The sequence below is a fragment of the Mytilus galloprovincialis genome, chromosome 12 (assembly GCF_965363235.1).
Source record: "Mytilus galloprovincialis chromosome 12, xbMytGall1.hap1.1, whole genome shotgun sequence".
Classification (NCBI taxonomy): Eukaryota; Metazoa; Mollusca; class Bivalvia; order Mytilida; family Mytilidae; genus Mytilus; species Mytilus galloprovincialis.
Genome location: NC_134849.1, coordinates 27,759,272 through 27,782,830, shown reverse-complemented (window position 1 = coordinate 27,782,830; position 23,559 = coordinate 27,759,272). Strand labels below are relative to the sequence as shown.

Below are 23,559 nucleotides of genomic sequence, written 5' to 3'. Positions count from 1 at the left end.
TACGTAACATGTCACTAAAGAGTCTTTCAAAATTGTCTCATCTTTAAGGTTACGACCAACCTGAGAGACGAGTCATATTAATCAAATAAAAAGCAGAATTATCTGCATTAAAAAAGGAGGGCACCCTGGTCAACAATAACAAAGTTAAATTGCGACCCTCAAAATTAATCATTACAAAACTTGAACTGGGAAATAGATTTACAATTACTTACACCATACATAGGGAAACAAATTTCTTTAAAAAGCATGAAGAAATTGAAAAAAAATTTATTTCATTTTTTGTTATATAAACTATATTTTGTTTACACAAATGGCAGGTGAAGAAGAAAACCCACTGTATTCTAGTTAAATAACTTACTTAATTCAAACTGTATAACCATGAAACGGGAGAACTTTGGTTTTTATTGGTTAAAAGGTTCGAAAAAAAAGAAGGGATATATTTAGTAAATGTAGAGAAAATTATGATATGGTTTTCTTGGTAGATACGCATTGTAAAAAAGGACTTGAAAATTATTGGCGGGCAGAATAGGGATATAAAATAATATTTGGGTCGCATACCACGAGCAGTAGGGGTGTGGGCTATCTTGTTTAGAAGCACTTTTTCTTTTGAAATTTTTGGGAAGAAAGTGGATCAAGATGGTAACTATGCAATTCTAGATATACAAATTGTCAATCATAGAATGACAATAGCAGTAGGTTATGGACCCAATGAGGACAAACCATTATTTTATGAAATTTTCCAACGAGATATTGAAAATTTTGGTAACACTTCAGGAATAGTTGGGGGTGATTGGAATTTACCACAAAATTATGATATGAATACACTTAACTATTTGCATAAAAATAATCCAAAAGCACAAAAAAGGTCTATGAAATGATGGCAGAAATAGATCGTGTTGATGTTTATAGGCAATTACACCCAGAGAAAAAGAGGTTTTCCTGGAGAGGACCTAGCAAGAAGCAGGCACGACTGGACTTCTTCCTTGTCTCATCTGATTTTCAATCTCTTATCTCCTCGTGCGATATTGGTGTTGCATATAGGTCTGATCACTCACCTGTATCTCTGTCCTTACAATTTAATACTAATGAAAAAGTCAAAGGGACGTGGAAATTTAACAATGCTCTATTATACGACAAAGACTTTATTGCTAATATTAAAACTTGTATTGCTGATTGTATTGAACAATATAAAATAATTAATTCTGAAAATAGGGAGGAATTAGAATTTTCCATTTCGGATCAACTGTTTTGGGAAACATTAAAACTTATGATACGAGGTAAAAAATTATCTTATTCATCTTTTAAAAAGAAAGAATAGTGCATCAATAAAATATGACAACAATATTAATGGTATAAAGATTAAAAATTCTAAATTTTTACTCAGCCAGTACGCTGATGGTTCGATTTTGATCCTAGAAGATAGTGAAGAATCTCTTAATAGTGCTCTGAATAAGATAGACGTATTTTACTCATGCTCTGATTTGAAGGCTAATTTTGAAAAAAACCCAAGTTATATGGATTGGGGCAAAAAGGGGATGTGGTGAGGAGCTAAACACAAATAAAAAAATAATATGGAATCATTCAGGAAATTTCAAACATCTAGGCATTCAATATTGTTTGTCAAAAGATGATATATGTGTTGATAATTTAGAAAAAAATAAAAAAGTTAAAAATCTCTTAAGTGATTGGTCATTTAGAAATATTACTATATATGGAAAAATTGAAGTTGTGAAAACTCTTGCCCTACCAATTCTAATTCACTGTTTTACTGTTTTACCAGATCCATCCCCAGATATATTAAAACAGATACAAGCTATGCTATACAATTTGTTTTGGATGGTAAAGGGGACAAAATTAAAAGAAATATACTTATCTCAAATTACGAGGATAGTGGTGTAAAAATGCCACATATTGAATCCTTTATAAAATCAATTAAGCTATCCTGGAATGAAAAAGTTTTAAACCCCACAAATTATTCATCATGGAAGGTGTTATTGGCAGATAATCTTAAAATGAATGGCGGCGAAAATATTTTGGCATTTTACAAAATCAGGACTCAAAAAAAGAATTTAACCCTTTCTGGCAAAATGTAATTTCGTCATTGGCCTCACTGTGCGAACCTCTGACCACAGCCCCAAGTGACATCTTGTCTCAACCATTGTTTTTAAATGAAAATATTATGATTGTTGGAAGAACAGCTTTTTATAATAGTTGGATCAAGAATAATATATTTTTCATAAATGATCTCATTAAGGAAAATGGAGAATTTTACAATTATGAGGAATTTATTAGAAATTATAGTATAAACACAACTTTCCTAGAGTTCTATGGACTTATCTTTGCACTTCCAAAGGAATGGAAAAATGTTATTCATTCACAAGTATTTTTCAAACTAAATACTGTCGGTCACAAAATTGTAACCGCCATTTAAACCGTGGATAAAGTATCAAACCATGGTTATAAAATGTTTCAAGATAAAATAAAGGAAACCCCATCTCGTATACAAGAGAAATGGAAAATAGAATTGGAAATTGATATCGTGAGTGAAGAATGGAGTTTCTTTTTTAGTCTTTCTTAAATGATAACTGAAGATCCCACATTACGGGCATTTCAATACAGATTACTACATATAATTCTAGGAACAAATACTTTACTTATGAAATGTAAATATAGTGAAACAGCATTGTGTACTTTTTGTACAGAAACTAAAGAAACATATATACATCTCTTTTTTGAATGTAGATATGTTCCAACATTCTGGCTTATTTTTTTGTTTTCAAAAGTTGGAAGAGGGATGTAAAATAAGTTTTCACCCAAACTTATCAAGCATAATCTTGGGTGTAAAATATCATGTATTTAAAGATATTCTTAATACATGTATTCTCATATTGAAGCGATACGTTTACTTAATATGTAGAATAAGATTCACAGTCCCATCTGTTGCTGAAGCAATCGAGTGGCTTAGATATTACTATAGGATTGACATGGTCTCTATGAGTTTGTGCTCTGCCAATAAAGCAAAAAAAATAAAAGAAAAATGGTCAAATATTGATAATATTATTACGAAATAGAACTCAATGAAGATGTATTCTGTACTGTATTATTGACTAAGTATTTTAAAATTTGTAACCATTATGGTTCACCATATACTTATGAGTCATTACAAAATTATTGTTTGTACGTCTTTACTTGTAGATGAGACTTGGGAATGATATGAAAATAACAAAAATATATATTACAAAAAAAACTATTCTTGCCTATATTTTTAGGCATCATTAACAGATTCATCAATAGAAACAGCGTTGCAAGTGATGAATGACCAAGGACTGAATATGACATGTAAAGGTTGTAAGAAAACCTTTAAAACTAAACATGTTAATCTTTACATATTCAAAGTATCTCTTCATGAGAGAGGCAAAAGATATAAAAGGGATATTCAAGCCTTAAATGACGTACCCAATGCTATACTGCAAGCAGTTCCTATGACACAATGCGATTGGACAGAAATAAATTCACTTGGAGTAAGAATGCCTTATCTTAAAAAAATCCGATTTGTTTTCATCATATTTGTTGCACACGCTTTGATTTATTTGTAAAATGCCAACCATCTGACTATAGTGCTTTAATACTATTAAACAATTATGCATTTTATTAATTATACCCCCGTTTTAAAAAAAAGGGGGTTATACTATTTTACCTCTGTCTGTCCATCCATCCATACAACCGTCAGTACGTCCGTCCATCCAATGAATATTTTCGTCACATTTTTCTCAGGAACTACTTGACAAGGATTTCTGAAATTTAGTTTCATGGTTTATATAAGTCAGTTATACAGTGTGATGCGTTTTCAGATTCATCACTCAACAAGTTCCTCTTAACTAAACACTTGTATCATTTTACACATAATGGCCAAGTTGAAAATTTTCGTCACATTTTTCTCAGGAACTAGAATACAAGGATTTCTGAAATTTAGTTTCAGGGTTTATATAAGTCAGCTATATCGTGTGATGCGTTTGTAGATTCATCAATCAACAATTTCCTGTTTACTGAACACTTGTTTTATTTTACACATAATTATTCAGTTGAAAATTTTCGTCACATTTTTTCAGAAACTACAATACAAGGATTTCTGAAATTTGGTTTCAGGGTTTATATAAGTCAGTTATACCGTGTGATGCGTTTTCAGATTCATCAATTAAAAACTTCCTGTTAACGAACACTTACATGTTTTTACACTTGCAAGATTATCTTCTTGCGGCGGGGGTATCATCAGTGAGCAGTAGCTCACAGTTTCACTTGTTTGCATTTAACGTATCAAATATTAATGTATTTTATTTTGTATTGTAGATTGCAGAATTCCCACAAAATGTGTATATAGCCGGTAGTACAGACACAGCATTAATAACGTCAGACGTCCATAAATTGTTTTTAAAAAATAGAAATAATAAAAATTTCATTCCCACCAATTGCAATGTTATAAAAAACCAAACAACTCGAGCTTTGCAATTTTCTCAGAACTTACCTGTGTTCACGGAAGGGGATGCTTCTAATTTCTTTTACCACTCATTTTTCTATCGTGACAATGGAGACTACGTGTGTGTGTCAGTTCTTCCAGTACAGGGCGTTCCAGATTATGTTACGTCATATGACGTCTATGTCAAGTTCGATTCCCAGCCAACTCACTTAAATTATGACGCCAAAGGAAGAACATCACCTGACAATGACAGAATGATATGCCTCCCTCCTCAATTGATTTCTTCAACGGGAGAGATGCATGTTGGCCTGCATGCAAACAGTAAAGTGGGTAAGACATTAGGAACAGACATAGACCAAGATTACTCCGACGTCCAACGGCTGTTTTGCCAGACAAGCTGGGGCCGTGGGACGTCAGAGCTCGTTCTATATCAAAAAGTGGATATTTGCCCGTCCAAAATAGATGCGCTGCTTCGTCGCTTCTGGTGCCAACTAACAGCCTTGGAATTATATAAATCGGGTATCAATTGTTAATTTTTCATTTATCTCTTTATCTATGTAAGCTTCACCTACCTGCCACCCTTTTTTTTTCTCATAATTAGACAGTTTTCACAGTGACCAATCGATTCAGACATTTTTACCTTTATTTTCAGAAGGAAGTCAAGTTACGAGGTATTTTGCGACCTGGAGACTCAAATATGCAAATATTCATACTTTTTTACCTCCTTTATAGGGGATCGATGTTTAACATTTAGTAGCCAACCTCGATTTTTCACCTTTTTTACAGGACATCGGTATTAAGCGTTTAGTGCCAACCACGATAACAATCAGAAGCTCTCGGACATTTAATATTACTTGCATCGTAAATGAACGAGGTGTTAAATTATGGTCATTTGCATAGAGTAGCACTGTTTTCTCGTGGTCACGTGATAATCTTTGAAAATGAAAGTCAAAATGCAGAAATCGATGGGTCACTGTGAAAACTGTTTAAATATGAGAAAATAAAGGGTGGCAGGTAGGTGAAGCTTACATAGATAAAAAGATAAATGAAAAATTAACAAATTGATACCCGATTTATATAATTCCAAGGCCGTTAGTTGGCACCATAAGCGACGAAGCAGCGCATCTATTTTGGATGGGCAAATATCCACTTTTTGATGTAGGACGAGCTCTGACGTCCCACGGCCCAGCTTGTCTGGCAAAATAGCCGTTGGACGTAAGAGTAATCTCTGACTAGGACAAACACAAATCGTAATCTCTATAGAAATTGTGTTAGATGCTCTAACGGTAAAAGACTAAAATAAGTGAAAAAATTTAATCGTGATGCTACACATGTATTAAATTGACTTTAAATGATATTAAATAACTCACACATATAGCTTAAAGGTTTATACAGCAAACTGCCCCGAGTACACAATGTTTTTTTAAGGTTAACAATCTACTCTTATCACCGTCTAACATGTCTAAGATATGTGTAATTTGATTTACTTAACTGAATGTTCTGTTATCATTGTCTACTTAATTAATATTACATTGAAAGTAAAAGTACATGACGTCATATGTAATAACGTCGATTTGATAAATAACAAAAGAGAAGTAAGATTTTTTTTTCTTCGGTTGACAGTTTTTGGATCCCTTGGTTATGTATGGGAACCAATCACCGGAAGATATGCCAATGGGTCATACAACATATCAGCACCAGCATTGATGCCGTATAATTTGCGCATAGTAACATCAAATTGTAAAGAGTGGGATCCAAAAAGACAATCGTGGGATTCAATCAACTGTGAGGTAATCAATCTTATATCTCCAAATTTTTTTACTGTTGCCACAGGATTTGAATGTAGAAATATACTGAAATAACTAAAATTTGAGTTTTTGTCTTTTTTTCCAGAATAAAAAGGCAGATTTTGTGACTGATATTTATGAAATTAGCATTTACTCGCGACAAGAAAGGTAAAGACACATTGTAAGGATTTGCAATGCTGTTCAGGGCTTCCCATGGAAAAGTTTATATTCATAAGTCATGCTTGACTGTAAAACAAATATAATAAAAATTAACTAATTATAAATATTTAAAAACAGTATTAAATGTTTATTAATATAAACGAATAAGAATAGTCCAGATTTGAATTTTGAATAAAAAAACATTAAAAATTTGAGAATACAAAAAGCAAATATACACAAAACATGTCATACTAATGAAGTAAGTGTGTGCACATTTATTGAAATTTTATAAATTCATGAATATTGTTGTACATGTAGTATTTGCAAGCATCATTATGCCTCTACTGTATATAACTTCTAAGGTCCATCTCAGGTTTGTTCTATGTTGGTACATCATAATAATTAGTCTGTTTACAAGGTCTAAGTTTACAAATGAATGTGTATTTATTAATCTAACGACAATAATATCATTTCTATTTTCCAGTTAAATATTAGACTTAAGTTTGTTTTTACTTGTTTCGTTCCCTTGTTGTAGGATATTTGTGGTGTATTTTTTTTTTTTACAAAATTCTATACTTAAGTGGTGTCTATTTAATGAAATAATTGAAACAAATCAGTTTAATGTTACAATACGACGTCAAACTGTATTTAACACATATGGATGCGTTTTGATTTTTGTGTGTTTTTTTTTACCTAACTTATACGCATTAAAGATATGACCTAATATCAATGGAATACAATAATAGACACAATATACTTGGGAACAATTAGGTCCTTAGGTCGACAATATCATGACTAAAATGAAAACAACGAACAGACAAAAAACAGAATACACCACGCCACAAACTTATATTAAGGTGAGAACCTGTCGTGCTGCTCAAAACAGGTCTAATTTGATGATAAGACGTATTTATTGATGTCAAGGAAAAGAGAACGACATTATGGTGAAAACCATTGCAATATTTGTAAAGGGATGACTTTAACTTGCCGATTAGTAACCTTTTGTTCAATAACTTCGATGTAAGCACCTCTATTAATGGAAAAAAGAAGTAGAAGATGCAAAGTGAACAATCGAACACCATACGTTAAAGTAAAACAGAAAATGGTCCAAAAAAAAACGACGAAAATACAAACAGTGTACAAAACACTACACGAGAAACCAAAGACAAAGACAAACCCTACGAAAAACCGGGGTGATCGTACGTGCTCCGAAAGGTAAAATGAAACTGATAAACTAAAACATACGTCGTATAACCATAACCAAAAAAAAAGTCGGTGATGAAAAGTAATCGAAGGTACCAGGATTACAATTTCATACGCCAGACGCGCGTTTCGTCTGCATAAGACTTGTCAGTGACGCCTAGATCAAAAACGGTTTAAACCCAAAGAAGTACAAAGTCGAAGAGCATTGGGGACCACAATTCCAGTAATTTATTCCTGGGATAAGAAAATCCTTACGTTTTCGAAAATTTCAGTTTTGTAAACAGGAAATTTATAAAAATGACCATATAATTGATATTAACACCAAAGTGTTGACTACCGGCTGGTGATACCATCGGGTACGAAACGTCCACCAGCAGTGGCATCAACCCAGTGATGTTAAAAGTTATCAAAGGTACCAGGATCATAATTTAGTACGCCAGACACGCGTTTCGTCTAGATAAGATAAGAAAATCCAGATCAAAAAAGTTATAAAGTCAAACAAGTACAAAGTTAAGTCGCATCCGAGAGCGTCATAATCGAGAAAAAATATAATCAGAGGACGCGATTGTGGTTACCATAATTGGAACATTCTGGCGTTCGTACATCATTATATGGACCAGTGTCTTTGAAATACCTGGGATATATATACTCCATATCCAGGTGCTGAATTATGCTATATAGCAATGGAAAGTTCACAAATGGAACGCTGAGATCTTATATTTCTCGTTAAGTAAAATACTCAACTGGCAATTATGAATAAAGGCTAGATGTTGTTCAACATATGAAAAAGACTGAGCTCCATCTGAGGTATAACACGGACTAAGATAAGTTACTGCGAGTTTGTTTGTTGTTGTATGCATTTGGTTGTACTAATCGTTTTTAAATTTTTGACCTGAAACAGGCAAATAACAAGGAAAGCTAACCAGGCGACAGTTCGTAACTTTCATTTTCATTTGCGTTCTAAATTGGCATTCTAAAAACACTCTCAGAAAAAGTAACAAGATAAAAAATCTATGAAAAATAATTTTATTTAAATCATTTACGTAAGCTTTCACTGTAAATGTGTGTGTAGTCTTTTTAGCGCAATAGCAAGGAACTACCTTAAAATTGTAACGGATCAATTGGAACAATGCAATTTGAATATATGATATTGATATAAATTTTGTGTTGGTTATTTTCAGATGGATTGGTTTCCAAGGCAAGATATCATAGAATGTACCTGTCGTCCAGCTTTTGGTTTAACATTTGGTAACACTTTTTATGTGGCGCCAAATACAATCGACTTCTCCACAGTTTTCTTACGTTTTGATATAACAAATCAAGGTCCTGTGATCGGGACTATTATAACGATATTAGTGATTTACGTACTGTTACTAATTTGGGCGAGACATCAAGATAAGAGAGATATTTCTAGGGTAAAGTTCTTTTCACTGATTTATATTTTGAAAAACAGTAGTTATATTAAATGTTGCATTTCTGGGAATATTGACAATGCAATTTCCCATAGGAACTCCTTTTACGGCTAAAACTGTACCACTTTAACTCTGAAGTTTTGAAAAAAATCTATATCCTAGAATTGAAAGTTCATATGCACTACAATTTTTTTCAAATGTCAAAATATAGGGCTGTGTGGCATATTTTCAACGTTTATATGCCCATAACTTTTCAGAGTTTAAACTAACCCCTTATTTTCTTAACTACACCTAACTCGAATTAATGGTTACCCCATATTTCAATGTAAACAATATGCACATGTATATTTACTGGTAACATTACCAAGTGATGTCTCTATGAGATGGAACACAGAGAGCATAACAGGGACCCAGTATTTAAACAAAATTAAATTTCTATGAATATTCAAGATCGCCCCAATAGAGGCGTGGTTTGAGAAACAGCTGTATTTACAAAGTGCAACCTAAAAGAGTCAATATCAAATGCATTAAAGAACAAGAAAACGATTTCTTTTTTCTGTTTTATAATTGTGTGAAAACACAATGACGAATCATTGTGCATGACATATTCTAGAACTATTTTGATTACGTCGGTTATCTAGTATGAACTTAATATTAATTTTAAGTCTTTAGTAATCAGTGGTGATACACATGGTGCAATCCAATTAATGCTAACAAAACTATTTGGAATGTTACTTAAATGTATAAACCATAAATTCAGCCAAATTTTTTTTTTTTTTTCAGTTTGGAGTTACATCTTTAGTTGACAACTTTGTGGACGACACATATTATTACCTTGTAACTGTTTATACAGGAATGAAAAGAGGGGCAGGTACCAAGTCCAGGATAGGCTTTGCAGTGCATGGACAAGATGAAGATACAGGGATACGGGAATTATCTGATGGTTTAAGATCGGTAAGCCTGTTTTCTTTGTTCAAAATAGTGAAATTTTCACACTTCACATTGTTTTCATATATCGTCGCTGGGCTTCTAAAATGTTGTAAATTACAAATTTTTCAATAAAAAAATATCTCACAAACAGGCTTTGAAAATTTTGGTAAAATGCATGCTTCCAAAATGTTGTATGTGAACTTGAACATTTTTGTAAATAGCAGTAAAATAAAAACTTTGACATTTCTTCATTATCCAAGAACTTAAACTATTTTCACAGAAATAAAGAAATGTACAATTATTTTTTCCCAAAGCCATTCTACAACGATTTTCAAGTTTTCATACAACATTTTGGAAGCAAACTTTACAAACAAATGACATTGGCAATTTTGTAATATGTCTTATTTCACACATTTTGATTGGTCTAACTGTATGCTATTTTGGTATACCAAAGATTTCCTCCCGCCGAGACCATTGATGTCAAGAAGTATTTTTAGCCAAAAAAGTCATATACGACATTTTAGAAACCCAGTGACCAAATGATTCATGGTTTTGATTCGATTATGATCCAATCTCATTACCAAATTTACGCACCTAATCTCGCTCTTTCATGAATTGATGCGAATCACACAAATTTTAAAATTGAGAATGAAAACGGAATGTGCCGAAGAGATAACAATACGACCAAAGAGCTAAAACATCCAAAGGCCACCAATGGGTCCTCAACAAAGCGAGAAAATCCAGCACCTGGAGGCGAGCTTCAGCTGACTTCTTTCATTGTTATATAAATTCGTATCCTATTTGTGAGATCTGAACATAGGGGAACTTCTATTCCTTTAATTAATTAGTTATTAAAGGTACCAGGATTATAATTAAGTACGCCAGACGCGCATTTCGTCTACATTAGACTCACCAGTGACGCTCTTATGAAAAGATTTATAAAGCCAAACAAGTACAAACCGTCATCATTTAAAAGATACACAGCTACTTGAGTACAAGTAATCTTGATGTACAGGTCTAAAGATGCATATCAAATGTACATCTGTAAAGCTGTGTATAAACTGTACATCTGCAAAGCTGTATATCAAATGTACATCTGTAAAGCTGTACACAAACTGTACAGCTGTAAAGCTGTATATAAACAGTTTATATGCAACTTTCCAGCTGAAGAACGCCTACGGGTGCGGGAGTTTCTCGCTACATTGAAGAGCTTTTAGTGGCCTTCGGCTGTTGTCTGCTCTATGGTCGGGTTGTTGTCGCTTTGACACATTCCCCATTTCCTTTCTCAATTTTAACTTCACATATATACAGTTTATTTACAGCTTATCAGATTTCAACCAACTCGTGATGGCGTCCGTACATTTTTTGAAGAGCTGGAAAAAATTACCACTTGAAACTCTTGCAACTGTTTGGTTTAATACATTACTTGTAAGCAGAGACCTATGTGCCAAACATTTTCCATATCGCTGCTGGAATATTGCTACATGGAAGTGGAAAATTCCCAATTTGGGAAGCTGGATTCATTTCTTTTGTCATAACGTTTTATTCTTAAGCTCGATATGAAGCAGACTTAACTGTGTCTGTTGTATTATTTATTTCAAGTTCGATGGGGTAGATGCTTTCAACATGCCAACATTAACATTTACAGAAACATAATTAACGTTTATCAGCTTTCCAAGTTCTTGGAAAAAATGTCGCCTGGTGAAGGGCATGAATTGTGTATAAATTGCAATCAAACTGTTTAACAATTGAAGAATCCCTTTCTGTTTTTCCATGTCATAGTTATATGAAATTTTAGAATACAACAAAACAGAATAAGTTATCCCTGTATGGCCTCAATAAGCATTTTGAAATGATTTTACGGTTTCGCTGTGGCAATTTAAAGAAAGACAAATATGTCGTTTATATTAAAATATTTAATTTTTGGTTTCAGGAAATACCAACTGCAAGTGTTGTACATTTTCTAATGTCAACACCATATCCGTTAGGAGACTTGAGCTATGTGTACATATGGCATGACAATTCTGGTGAAGGCGAGTCTTCGTCATGGTATTTAAACCGCGTTGATGTCGAAGACATACAAACGAAAGAAAGGTAATATTCAAATCAAGGTATATAATATTATATTAATAAACTGCATTTATTGGAGTTGTGACGATCAGTATTAAACCGTTTCTTTTATTTTTCAGAGTGGGAATTTTATAGCTGTGAAGGGCAAATCACGGAAAACATTGGACAAATTAGTTGTGTCTACATGACGTGATCTTAAATAACTATCAATGCTTGTCGTCTAACAAACCTGCGAAAATCTATTTCAAATCCTACTAATTCAACAAGTATAAATCATTTGATATGCATTATATAGATTAGAATGTATTTTTACCTTTTGAATACGATTATGCCCCTTTTATAAGCATTATGTTTTCTGGTCTGTGTGTCCGTTTGTCCGTTCGTCCCGCTTAAGGTTAAAGTTTTTGGTCGAGGTAGCTGTTTGATGAAGTTGAAGTCCAATTAACTTGAAACTTAATTCATATGTTCCCTGTGATATGATCTGTCCAATTTTACTGCCAAATTAGAGTTGATCCCACATTTCACGGTCTACTGAACATAGAAAATGAACGCCCGAGTTGGGTTTTCGTGTACTGTGGACACATTCTTGTTTATTCCAATTTATTAAATAAATTGTATGAATTCAATTGAACTTTGATATGTACATTTCAGGTTTATTTTCCTATGTGGTAAATGGCTATGCTTAGATACAGTTGAAAGCAGTGTAGATGCTGTCCTTCCAGTTTGTGGAAAAGAAAATGTCACCACTTTCTTAAATATGTTTTACCTTAATATAAAAGAAAACTTAGCTGATAACCATATGTGGATTTCAATATTCTTCCGGCCAACAAGCAGCCATTATACAAGGTGTCAGAGACTTACATGCTTCCTGTTGTTTGTTTTTTTAACAATGATAGGAAATGCAATATATTTTCGTGACGAAGACGAATATTCAAATGCTGGATCAAATATTCTTGTTGGTCCCTTTTCATTCTCATTGACAGCAATTTACATTGCATTAATATCTGCTCTAATTTCAACACCTACCACCGTATTAGTAATTTTGATGTTCAGTAAAAGTAAACACAGGAAAAACGACACTGATACTAAAGATACTTCACGAAAATATAGAATACCGGTATTGGATTTTTGGTTGGATAGATTAATGGCAGATAGTCGTAATTTAGAGAAAGCTCTCGTTTCAAAGGGACTTTACAACACTGAAAGTTTTATTTTTCCATATTGGTTTCAATATATAGCATGGATTTTGGCACTATCAGGAATAGGAGCATGTTCCGTCTTCTTGTCTCTTTATAGCGTCGAATGGGGAGAAAAAAAGTCTGAGAAATGGCTGGGACAGTTTTTCCTGTCTTTCTTTAGCTCGATCTTTCTACTGGATCCATTTAAGGTAAATAACATATAGTTTAACAAATTTAAAATATATATTTTCATTGTTGTAACTAATTTACTGATCATCAGTTAAAAGTAGACAGATTTTCTAATCCAGTTCAGTCCAATTTGTGTTTTGTTCTCTTCAAAATTTTGTATATTTTAAATTACCACATTAGTGGTCAATGAAAGGGGAAATTGTGTTTTCAAATATTTTTCGAATATTGTCAAATATATCGGGATCATTAAAAAAACATGCCCATGCGTTCGTTAAAATTGGTAACGTTGATTTTACCATAATTGTTACACACAATGTTTCAATATATCTAATGGTACACTCCTATTTCCCAAGAGTAGCAGAAGCCCAGTAGCAATTGTAAGATTGTACTGAATTTAAAGTACGTATATTGTTCATTTTAAATTTGTTGTTTTAAAAGGCATTTTAACTTAAAGAATAAATCTCCCTCATGTCAACCTGATTCTTTGTCCGGTTTCTGATGCAGAAAATTTGTCCCGTTTATGTTTTATGACCCGTATTCATTACTGTCTAAATGCACCTTATTGAGAATTACTGATAATAGTTGATAATTTGTGTTTTATTAAATAGATCATAGTTATGTCTGCAGTATTTGCAATGTTAATAAAGCAAACCAACAAGTTCAAACCTACAGGACTGGCAAGGTCATTCATTCTCAAGAACTACAGGCACACTTTTGGATACCAAAAAAGTAAGTGATTGGTGCATGTGAGATATATTTATGTATTTGCTCGTCATATAAATAGTTAAAACGCAAACTTGTCTGTCATTACCACTGCCTGAGACTGATATGTTAATGGGATTCTAAAACTGTGGATTTTGAATGAAGCTCGTTAAATAGTCTATTCAAAACGTTTTAGATTTGGGTCGATTTAGAATAAGCCATAATTTCTCGAAATGTTCCTTTTGTTTTCTCTATAATGACTAGCTGACATAACATTTTCTTGTTTAAATATTGATGAGTCTTATCCAGTTATTAGGAACAATAACGGATTGATAAGTGTATTATATGTAACACTAGGACAACACTTAATTCAAAAACTTTCGGTTTATGTTAACTAATTAACCCAAGGTGTTTGCCGAATGTCAAAAATAAAGCAAGGTTTCTCGTGAAAACATAAACATCACTTTTACCAGTAGATAATCAGACAAATAAAAGATACATTTGTGATAGGAAACGGAAGCCCTAAATTAACTTAAAATTTTAAGACATTTACAGATGCAGCCGGTCTGTTTGGCTTAAATAGTCATTCTCGATATTGACCATGGATCTCAATTGAAAGACAACTGAATGATGCATTTTCCGGCTTTGCATAGTTCACTTTTGATGCATGCATGGCTACGATACTGATAGGTTTCATAACGAATGAGAATTTGATATTGGTTGATATAAACTTGAGTCATTTAATTTCAGTAAAGTATTTATTGAAACTTCAGCGAGTTAATTATTACTAATTTAATGACATAGCGAGAGTTGATATCAAGTTTTGTCTTACCGCCTATACATTTCTTGAATGTGATTGGTTAAATGCAATCCATGGAGACCGTGTATATTTTATTTTGAGTTAGTAGGCGTGGTTTATTTTGATACACGGAAATTACTGATGTTACGTCCTTTTATTGAGAAAAAATCTGAAAGGTTTCAATAATCGTAGAAATTGATGATGAACGATTGAAAAAAATCCACAAAACACATTAAAAGCTTACAAATGTTTATTGTTGGCATTTATCGGTAGGTTCTTAATATTGCAGACTTGATCACTTTGATAGTCCACTAGTCTATATACCGCATGGTAAGATAGTCGGTAAGATAAATTCGTTACACAGTGTGCTTGTGACTTAATACGATATATATGGGGTCAGTTAATTCCATATGGGGATTCGAGCTACGCTATAACTCCATATGGAATTTACTGACCCGATATATATCGTTTAGATCACTATTACACTATGTACACTAATAATATCCAAATTGTTAAATCCTGTTCTCTTATGGTCAACACTTCCATCATGTAAGCTAAAAATTCAGCGGATCGTTGATGTAGTCTCTCAAAAACACAAAACACTCACACTTTTCACCTGAAAATTATATTTTTTCAAATTATATTACATTCTGAGGCTTAATTATTTTTTAAATGTCTGATGTTCAAGTTCAGGGCTTTTGACGTCATACTGGTATGTACAAAAGACTAGATCAAATGATTCGCGGGATTTGCAATTCAACACAATCAAACCAGTTTTTCAAAGGTACCAGGATTATAATTTAATACGCCAGAGGCGCGTTTCTCCTACATAAAACTCATCATTGACCCTCAGATCAAAAAAATTATAAAGCCAAACAAGTATAATGTTGAACAGCATTGAGGACCCATAATTCCAAAGCGTTTTGCCAAATACAGCTAAGGTATTCTATTCCTGGGATAAGAAAATCCTTAGTTTTTCGAAAAATTCAAAAAAGTTTTGTAACAAAATGACCATATAATTGATATTCATGTCAACACTGACTACTGGGCTGGTGATACGAAACGTCCACCAGCAGTGGCATCGACCCAGTGGTGTAAACAGTTATCAAAGGTACGAGGATTATAATTTAATACGCCAGACGCGCGTTTCGTCTTCATAAGACTCATCAGTGACGCTAAGATTAAAAACGTTATAAAGCCAAACAAGAACAATGTCGAAGAGCATTGAGGAGCAGAAATTCCAAAAAGTTGTGCCAAATGCGGCTAAGCTGCAAACGTGTCGACAATAAGAGAAATAGTTTAAACAGCTTGTGAGAATTGAACATCGCTTGATATCAACTCTAGTTATTTAATTTAAATAGTAATAATAAACTGGCCGAAGGGTCGTTTGTTTATTATATTTGAATTAAATAACTCGAGTTGATATCAAGCGATATTCAATTCTCACTCGTTATGAAACCTTTGATTACGTCTTTTATTGAGTAGGTTTTTAAGGATATGCATGATGATCTAATAATTTTAACAAATGCCCACTTTCTCTATTTAAAGCCTCGGTAAACACATCATATTTCTTAGAAATTTGAATTAAATAGTGTAACGTTGTCTCAGCTATTTGATACTTATCATATTTCACAAAATGTATTTCTTGATAACTATACACACATGTTTGTATCCATATTTAAAGATATAAAATATAACAAACACTAATAAACCAGTCTTGAACTGAAACGACCATTTTGGTCTGAACATCCTTTAAAAAACTGAACAATGGATTAATAATTCAAGTTCAGTGGTTTCAGTCAACTTTCAAACTTATTCTCTTCGGTAAATTCAGTACTGTTCAGAAATTTGTAATCAATTATGATATAAACAGTCTATGTTCAGAACATTCAGTAGTTGTTAATTACAGGTACAAAATAACAACATTCTGAATTGTATAAACAGCCAATGAACAGTACAGTATTAACTGCACGTCTGAACGGTAATGAATTTCAAACGACAAAATATCTTAAAAAAACAAATTATTAAACTCTTATCAAGCATTAAAATGACTATTTATACTTAAAACCTGTTTACTAGTGAAAGGAAAAAAACATGTTTATCTTAATATTTACAATGTTTGCAGATAAACGACTGCCTGTGTTACCACTTAACCATTCGTCAATCGAAAAAGCTCGAAACGAAAGGCAGAAATGCATTCAAATGATGGAAAGTATCCAACAAGTCCTCATTACGTGTTTCTTTTTATGGATTATATTTAGCATAAGCTACAGTTATAAAGATGACAGATCTTACAATTTTCATCAAAACATTGCCACCAAGCTTCTGAATCCTCAAAATAAAACACTGCAACAGTTTGGCAAGGTAAGTTTATGCTTCACAGACAAATCACATGAAAACTCCTAGAACGTTTATTGAATAAGGTAAAATATTAAAACAAATCACAATACCTTGTACAATAACCCTAGTAGGATAAATATGAAATATGACACATTCAAATCAGATATACGTGTATAATGGGTATCCTTGGTATATTTCCAAGTGTCAAGTGATTTGATGCACCCTTGCTAAAGTTATCGTCCGCAAATATATTGGGAACCTCCTAGGGCAGAACTCTTGAAATATTATAGTCCGTGTATAGTTATATAGAATAAAGATATCATTTTATATTTCATCCCATATCTATCTGATAAAATCATTAATATTAATTGAATTAGATATAAATAAATTAAAAAAAAACTCCAAATTAGACATTTTCAAAATTAAAGAATGTATGTGTCTCTTTATGTGTTATATCTGACTAAATCCGATATTTCTTAATTTATTTGATTTACTGTGTAGTGTTGTAAGAACACTACACTTAGGGTCTTGATTTCTATCGTTTTTTAGAGTAATTAACAGAAATAAGTTATGTGATATCTCTATTAAATATAAATGCCATTACGCTATTATTTCTGATTAAAAAACAGGAGCCAGATCATACATTTTTCTAAGGAAACTAAAATAGACAAAAAACATTGGCATGCTCTGGAAGAAAACATATGCTTTCAAGAAAAAAAACAAGCATAAATGCATAACGTTCTTTAACATCATACTACAAGGATCTATGACATACGTGACCATTTCCCGTCCACTTCCCATTCTCTAAAGGGACTTACCCTCTTTCCTATCGTTTGACGTTTACATATCTCAATTGACACGTAACGCGCATGCCTGTTTACATTATACTGCCTTTCGTTAACAATGTTTTGATCCTGACGGAAACAACTCCAGGAGGAAAAAAGACTGGAATTTTGTTTTATGGTCACCATCTTGAACTGTGGTGTCTGTGTTTCAACTCAAAAGAGCCCTGTAATGAGATCTTTATAATCAAGAATTTTGTCTGATCTGTCACTTTACCAAAAAATAAATTCACAAAAATACTGGATTCCGAGGAAATTCAAAACAGAAAGTCCCTAATCAAATGGCAAAATCAAAGGATAAAACACATCAAACGAATGGACAACAACTGTCATATTCCTGACTTTGTACAGACATTTTCAAATGTAGAAAATGGTGGATTGCACCTGGTTTTGGTTTTACAGCGCTAAACTTCTCACTTGTACGACAGTCGCGTCAAATTTAATAATAATGATAATGATGCGTGAACAAAACAAACAGACACAATCGGTAAAAATGTCACAAATAAAGGTAAAAAGTCTAATTCGGCCTACTTCTTTTTATGAGAATCAAACTGAAGGTTCGATTTCTCTATATTTGTAGATTTTTCGATTTCCTCAAGTTCTGATTGTTTTTATCTAGAATTGTATATTCCAGATGAATTTGCGAGATTTGAACATTGATAAACTCCAAGTTACCTATGACGTAATTTCTTAATAAATATAATTATATTGAGAATAATGATATCAACCTTTAATATTGTTATTCAGTTTATAAGACATACAAAACTTTACGACAAAAGAGATGATTTCAGCTTTCCAATTGTGAACTTTTCATTTCTAAGTAGCAACATACCAGCAGCACCTGCATACGGGGTATATATCTCCCAATTGATACGATATTCCCGTGCTTGCATTTCCTATGATGATTTTCTTGATAGAGGGATGCTGCTCACAAGGAAGCTATTAAACCAAGAGTTCCAAATGGTGAAGTTGAAATCATCCCTTCGTAAATTTTACGGACGCCATCACGAGTTGGTTGACCGTTATGGAATAACCGTTTCACAAATGATATCTGATATTTCATTACGTCGTAACTACAATCCCTTTCCCTTTCATGAATGTGACCTACCGAATTAGACTATTTACAGGATTTATTATCACATAAGCAACACGACGGGTGCCACATGTGGAGCAGGATCTGCTTACCCTTCCGGAGCACCTGAGATCACCCCTAGTTTTTGGTGGGGTTCGTGTTGTTTATTCTTTTGTTTTCTATGTTGTGTCATGTGTACTATTGTTTGTCTGTTTGTCGTTTTCATTTTAGCCATGGCGTTGTCAGTTTATTTGCGATTTATGAGTTTTACTGTCCTATTGGTATCTTTCGTCCCTCTTTAATAAGAAGTTTGAGACAGATTTAAAGTGGGACGATATTGACTGAAGTGTGAACTAACAATACGGGTTGTTCTTTTCTATAATTATGTCCTGCCTCAATGTATAGTTTCTATACAACGTTTGTAATTAGTATTGGTGAATGTTAGTATAAACAGTTACATTTTCATTGTGGTAGCCATGCACGATGCAAATATGATTCTGCTATTTTGTGTAATTAAAATTATAATTACGGAGATCCTTTGAAAAGTGCATTAATAAAGAAACACATTAACTAATATTTTTTTTTTAGATAACACACGTCAAGGATTATATGAAATGGCTGCGATATACAGCGTTTCCACAGTTGTATCCTGAAACTGATTATACAGGAGAACGTTTGCATTGGAGACTAAAACAAAATTTCCATGATTTGACAAGTTTTAGAGTTGGACCACCTCGACTGAGACAACTTCGGGTCACAGATTGTAAGGACAATCATTTTATCTTATCTCGTTACGTTCATATGAAATTAAAATAACATTAGGACTTGAGATTGGGTTATATTCATTAATTTAGTATTTAAAAATTTTGGCTTGAAACAAACACTTTTTCCAAACATTTTTTTACAGATTGCTAAATTTTTTTATTTGCAGCTTCTGAAGTGCTTCCATTTTTTGGTAAAATTCGAACAAGACCAAAATACTACTTACCGATGGAAGAAAACAGAGATTTTTGTTTTGGTTGGGTTAGTGGTATATGTGACAAAGAAAGAGAGGCACGTTCATTTTCGTATGCTGGGTGGAAATTCACGAGTGCCGTTGATATATGGGGTATTCCCATACCTGGACGCTATAGCACATACGGAGGTGGCGGATATATTACCGAACTAGCTGTAAACTTTGATTTTTCAAACAGAACCTTAAACGAATTAACAGACTATTTATGGATTGATAGAAATACACGCGCTATTTATTTAGAGTTCAACTTATATGCACCGGATCTCAACCTATTCGCGTACAGCATGTTTTTAGCAGAATTCCCTGAGACAGGAGGTATAGTTACCTCGTATTCTATTTATCCATTTCGAATTTATTTTCATCATGGTACGAATGGTATCTACACATTAATTTGCGAAATATTATTTTTATTATTTTTAGTCGCTTTAACAGTCAAGGTCGTGTCAGGTATTATGAAGAAGAGAAAAACATTTTTTAAAAGTGTCTGGAACATTCTTGACTGTTCTTGCATATCCCTGAGTTTTGTGTGTATTTCAATGTATGCTGGGCGTCATGTTCTTGCATCACAAACCATGGAAAAATTCAAAGAAGATCCGAAACAATTTATAAATTTTCAGCATATTGCAATATGGGACTTGTTGTTTAATTTGCTGCATGCTACTTTGTTATCATTTTCAACATTAAGATTGGTCGGTATTCTAGGTTATGACAAACGAGTTGGTAATATTCTCTTAGTTTTTAATAATTGTGCAAAGGATTTATTCTGGTTTGGTATTTTTATTCTTTACGTATTTCTGTGTTATGCCGCTCTAGGATATTTGCTGTTCGGAAAATATATTGAATCATATTGTGATATATTTGAATCTATGGGAACATTATTCATTAGCATGATGGGAAAAAGCAAATTCACAGAAATAAATGAGAAGGATCCAATTATAGCACAATTTTATTTCTTTACTTTCATCCTGGTGATAGTATTTACATTAATGACGATGTTTATGGCCATTCTTGGTGAGAGTATCAGTGCAGTACATACCATGAACAAACGAAGCAAGGCGGAAGAATTGATTGATTGCTTGTGGGATAAAATCAAGAATATGTTCGTAAGAAAGTCAGAACCTACGAAAAATTCCAAAAAGCAACGTAAGTATCTTGAGAGTTATTTACTTTGTAATAGTTGTGGAAGAAAATAACATCTTGCTAGTTGAGATACTTAATGATTGTAAGATGAAGAGATACGTAACAATAATGTTACGTTTCATTACAATTAGTGTGCGCGAAAGTACGGAAAACAATTACATAACATAACGTTCTAAAGTCTTTTGGTCTATATTCACGACATTCTAGGGGCCTCAAAATGCATAACAAATGAAAAAACATTAAAATGATAAATAAGCAAAAATATTAAAGTTCTATAAATAGATCATATTGAAAGTTTTTTGTTGGTATAATTTCACTTTACGTTAACTATCCATCACAAAATCTTTTACAAGTTACAATAGTTCTAACGGATATAACTTCACAATTGGTAGTGTGATAACTAGTCCTCTAGAAGTCCGTACTTTTGATGCCCGAATGAGGCTATGTCCTCCTTTGGTGACGTCTTCTGCTGTTCCTTATCTCCATAAAGGCCGTGGTTATTCACTTTCTAGTTGAACTACATCACCGATGTTAACTTGTCACGTATGTTTTCCGGAGGGTCGATGATATTCACGTTATCCGGAAAGATATTCATTAGATCAACGTTTTGCGAAATGGTCCAATAAAAGTCCCTTTATGTTTTCTGGTCTGTGGCTCCGTTCGTTCGTTCGTCCGTCCGTTCGTTCGTTCGTTCGTTCGTCCTGCTTCAGGTTAAAGTTTTTGGTCAAGGTAGTTTTTGATGAAGCTGAAGTCCAATCAACTTATAACTTGGTACACTTGTTGCTTATGATATGATCTTTCTAATTTTAAAGCCAAATTATACTTTTGACCCCAATTTCACGGTCCATTAGACATAGAAAATGAAAGAGGGAGTTTCAGGTTAAAGTTTTTGGTCAAGGTAGTTTTTGATGAAGCTGAAGTCCAATCAACTTATAACTTGGTACACTTGTTGCTTATGATATGATTTTTCTAATTTTAAAGCCAAATTATACTTTTGACCCCAATTTCACGGTCCATTGGACATAGAAAATGAAAGAGGGAGTTTCAGGTTAAAGTTTTTGGTCAAGGTAGTTTTTGATGAAGCTGAAGTCCAATCAACTTATAACTTGGTACACTTGTTGCTTATGATATGATTTTTCTAATTTTAAAGCCAAATTATACTTTTGACCCCAATTTCACGGTCCATTGGACATAGAAAATGAAAGAGGGAGTTTCAGGTTAAAGTTTTTGGTCAAGGTAGTTTTTGATGAAGCTGAAGTCCAATCAACTTATAACTTGGTACACTTGTTGCTTATGATATGATTTTTCTAATTTTAAAGCCAAATTATACTTTTGACCCCAATTTCACGGTCCATTGGACATAGAAAATGAAAGAGGGAGTTTCAGGTTAAAGTTTTTGGTCAAGGTAGTTTTTGATGAAGCTGAAGTCCAATCAACTTATAACTTGGTACACTTGTTGCTTATGATATGATTTTTCTAATTTTAAAGCCAAATTAGACTTTTGACCCCAATTTCACGGTCCACTTAACATAGAAAATGAAAAGGGAAGTTTCAGGTTAAAGTTTTTGGTCAAGATAGTTTTTGATGAAATTGAAGTCAAATCAACTGGAAACTTACTACACATGTTCCCTATAGTATAATCCTTCTAATTTTAATGCCAAATTAGATTTTTACCCTATTTCACGGTCCATGGAACATGGAAAATGATTGAGTGGGGCATCCGTGTACTTTGGACACATTCTTGTTTGACATTGTACGCATTTGCGTTAAGCCCAAGTCCCACTAGACCACGATCGCACCACGCTCACCGCGATCTAATATAAATTTAGATCGTGGTGAGGTCGCGGTACGAGCGGCGTGAAAATGTAAATTTTCGTTGCTTTCGCGATGCTACTACGACCTCATTACGCTTCTACAACAATCCCACCACGATTAGACCACGTTCTCACCGCGTTTATAATGCGACCTCACTACGCTTATCAAGATCTTTCTACGCTCTTCACGTTCTCACTACGACCATACCACGATTTGTACGATTGCAACACGATCTTACTGCGATTATAGCACGTTCTTACCACGATTATACTATGTTCATACTGCGATCTTATTACGTTCTCAGCAATAACGTCAACATCGTGTTCCATATCAATACAGTTCCATATCTTTTATTTCTGATTAATACGTAGATTTCTCGGAAAAAATACAGTCATGCCTCCAAAATCTACCAGAACATGTGGGCGTGGTGGT

General features: G+C 33.2%; 2 protein-coding genes across 2 annotated transcripts; both read left to right on the top strand.

The window, feature by feature from the left end:
• Positions 1-6,114: 6,114 nt before the first annotated feature.
• On the top strand, positions 6,115-12,063 carry LOC143055286 (polycystin-1-like protein 2). The gene is made up of 4 exons (XM_076228421.1): positions 6,115-6,264; positions 8,805-9,038; positions 9,819-9,989; positions 11,899-12,063. The coding sequence occupies exons 1-4, from the start codon at positions 6,181-6,183 to the stop codon at positions 12,061-12,063; spliced, it is 654 nt and encodes a 217-aa protein (XP_076084536.1). The 5' UTR covers positions 6,115-6,180.
• A 627-nt stretch (positions 12,064-12,690) lies between these two features.
• Positions 12,691-20,072, top strand: LOC143055285 (polycystin-1-like protein 2). The gene is made up of 5 exons (XM_076228419.1): positions 12,691-13,422; positions 14,011-14,131; positions 17,029-17,267; positions 19,746-19,920; positions 20,065-20,072. The coding sequence occupies exons 1-5, from the start codon at positions 12,793-12,795 to the stop codon at positions 20,070-20,072; spliced, it is 1,173 nt and encodes a 390-aa protein (XP_076084534.1). The 5' UTR covers positions 12,691-12,792.
• Positions 20,073-23,559: the final 3,487 nt, after the last annotated feature.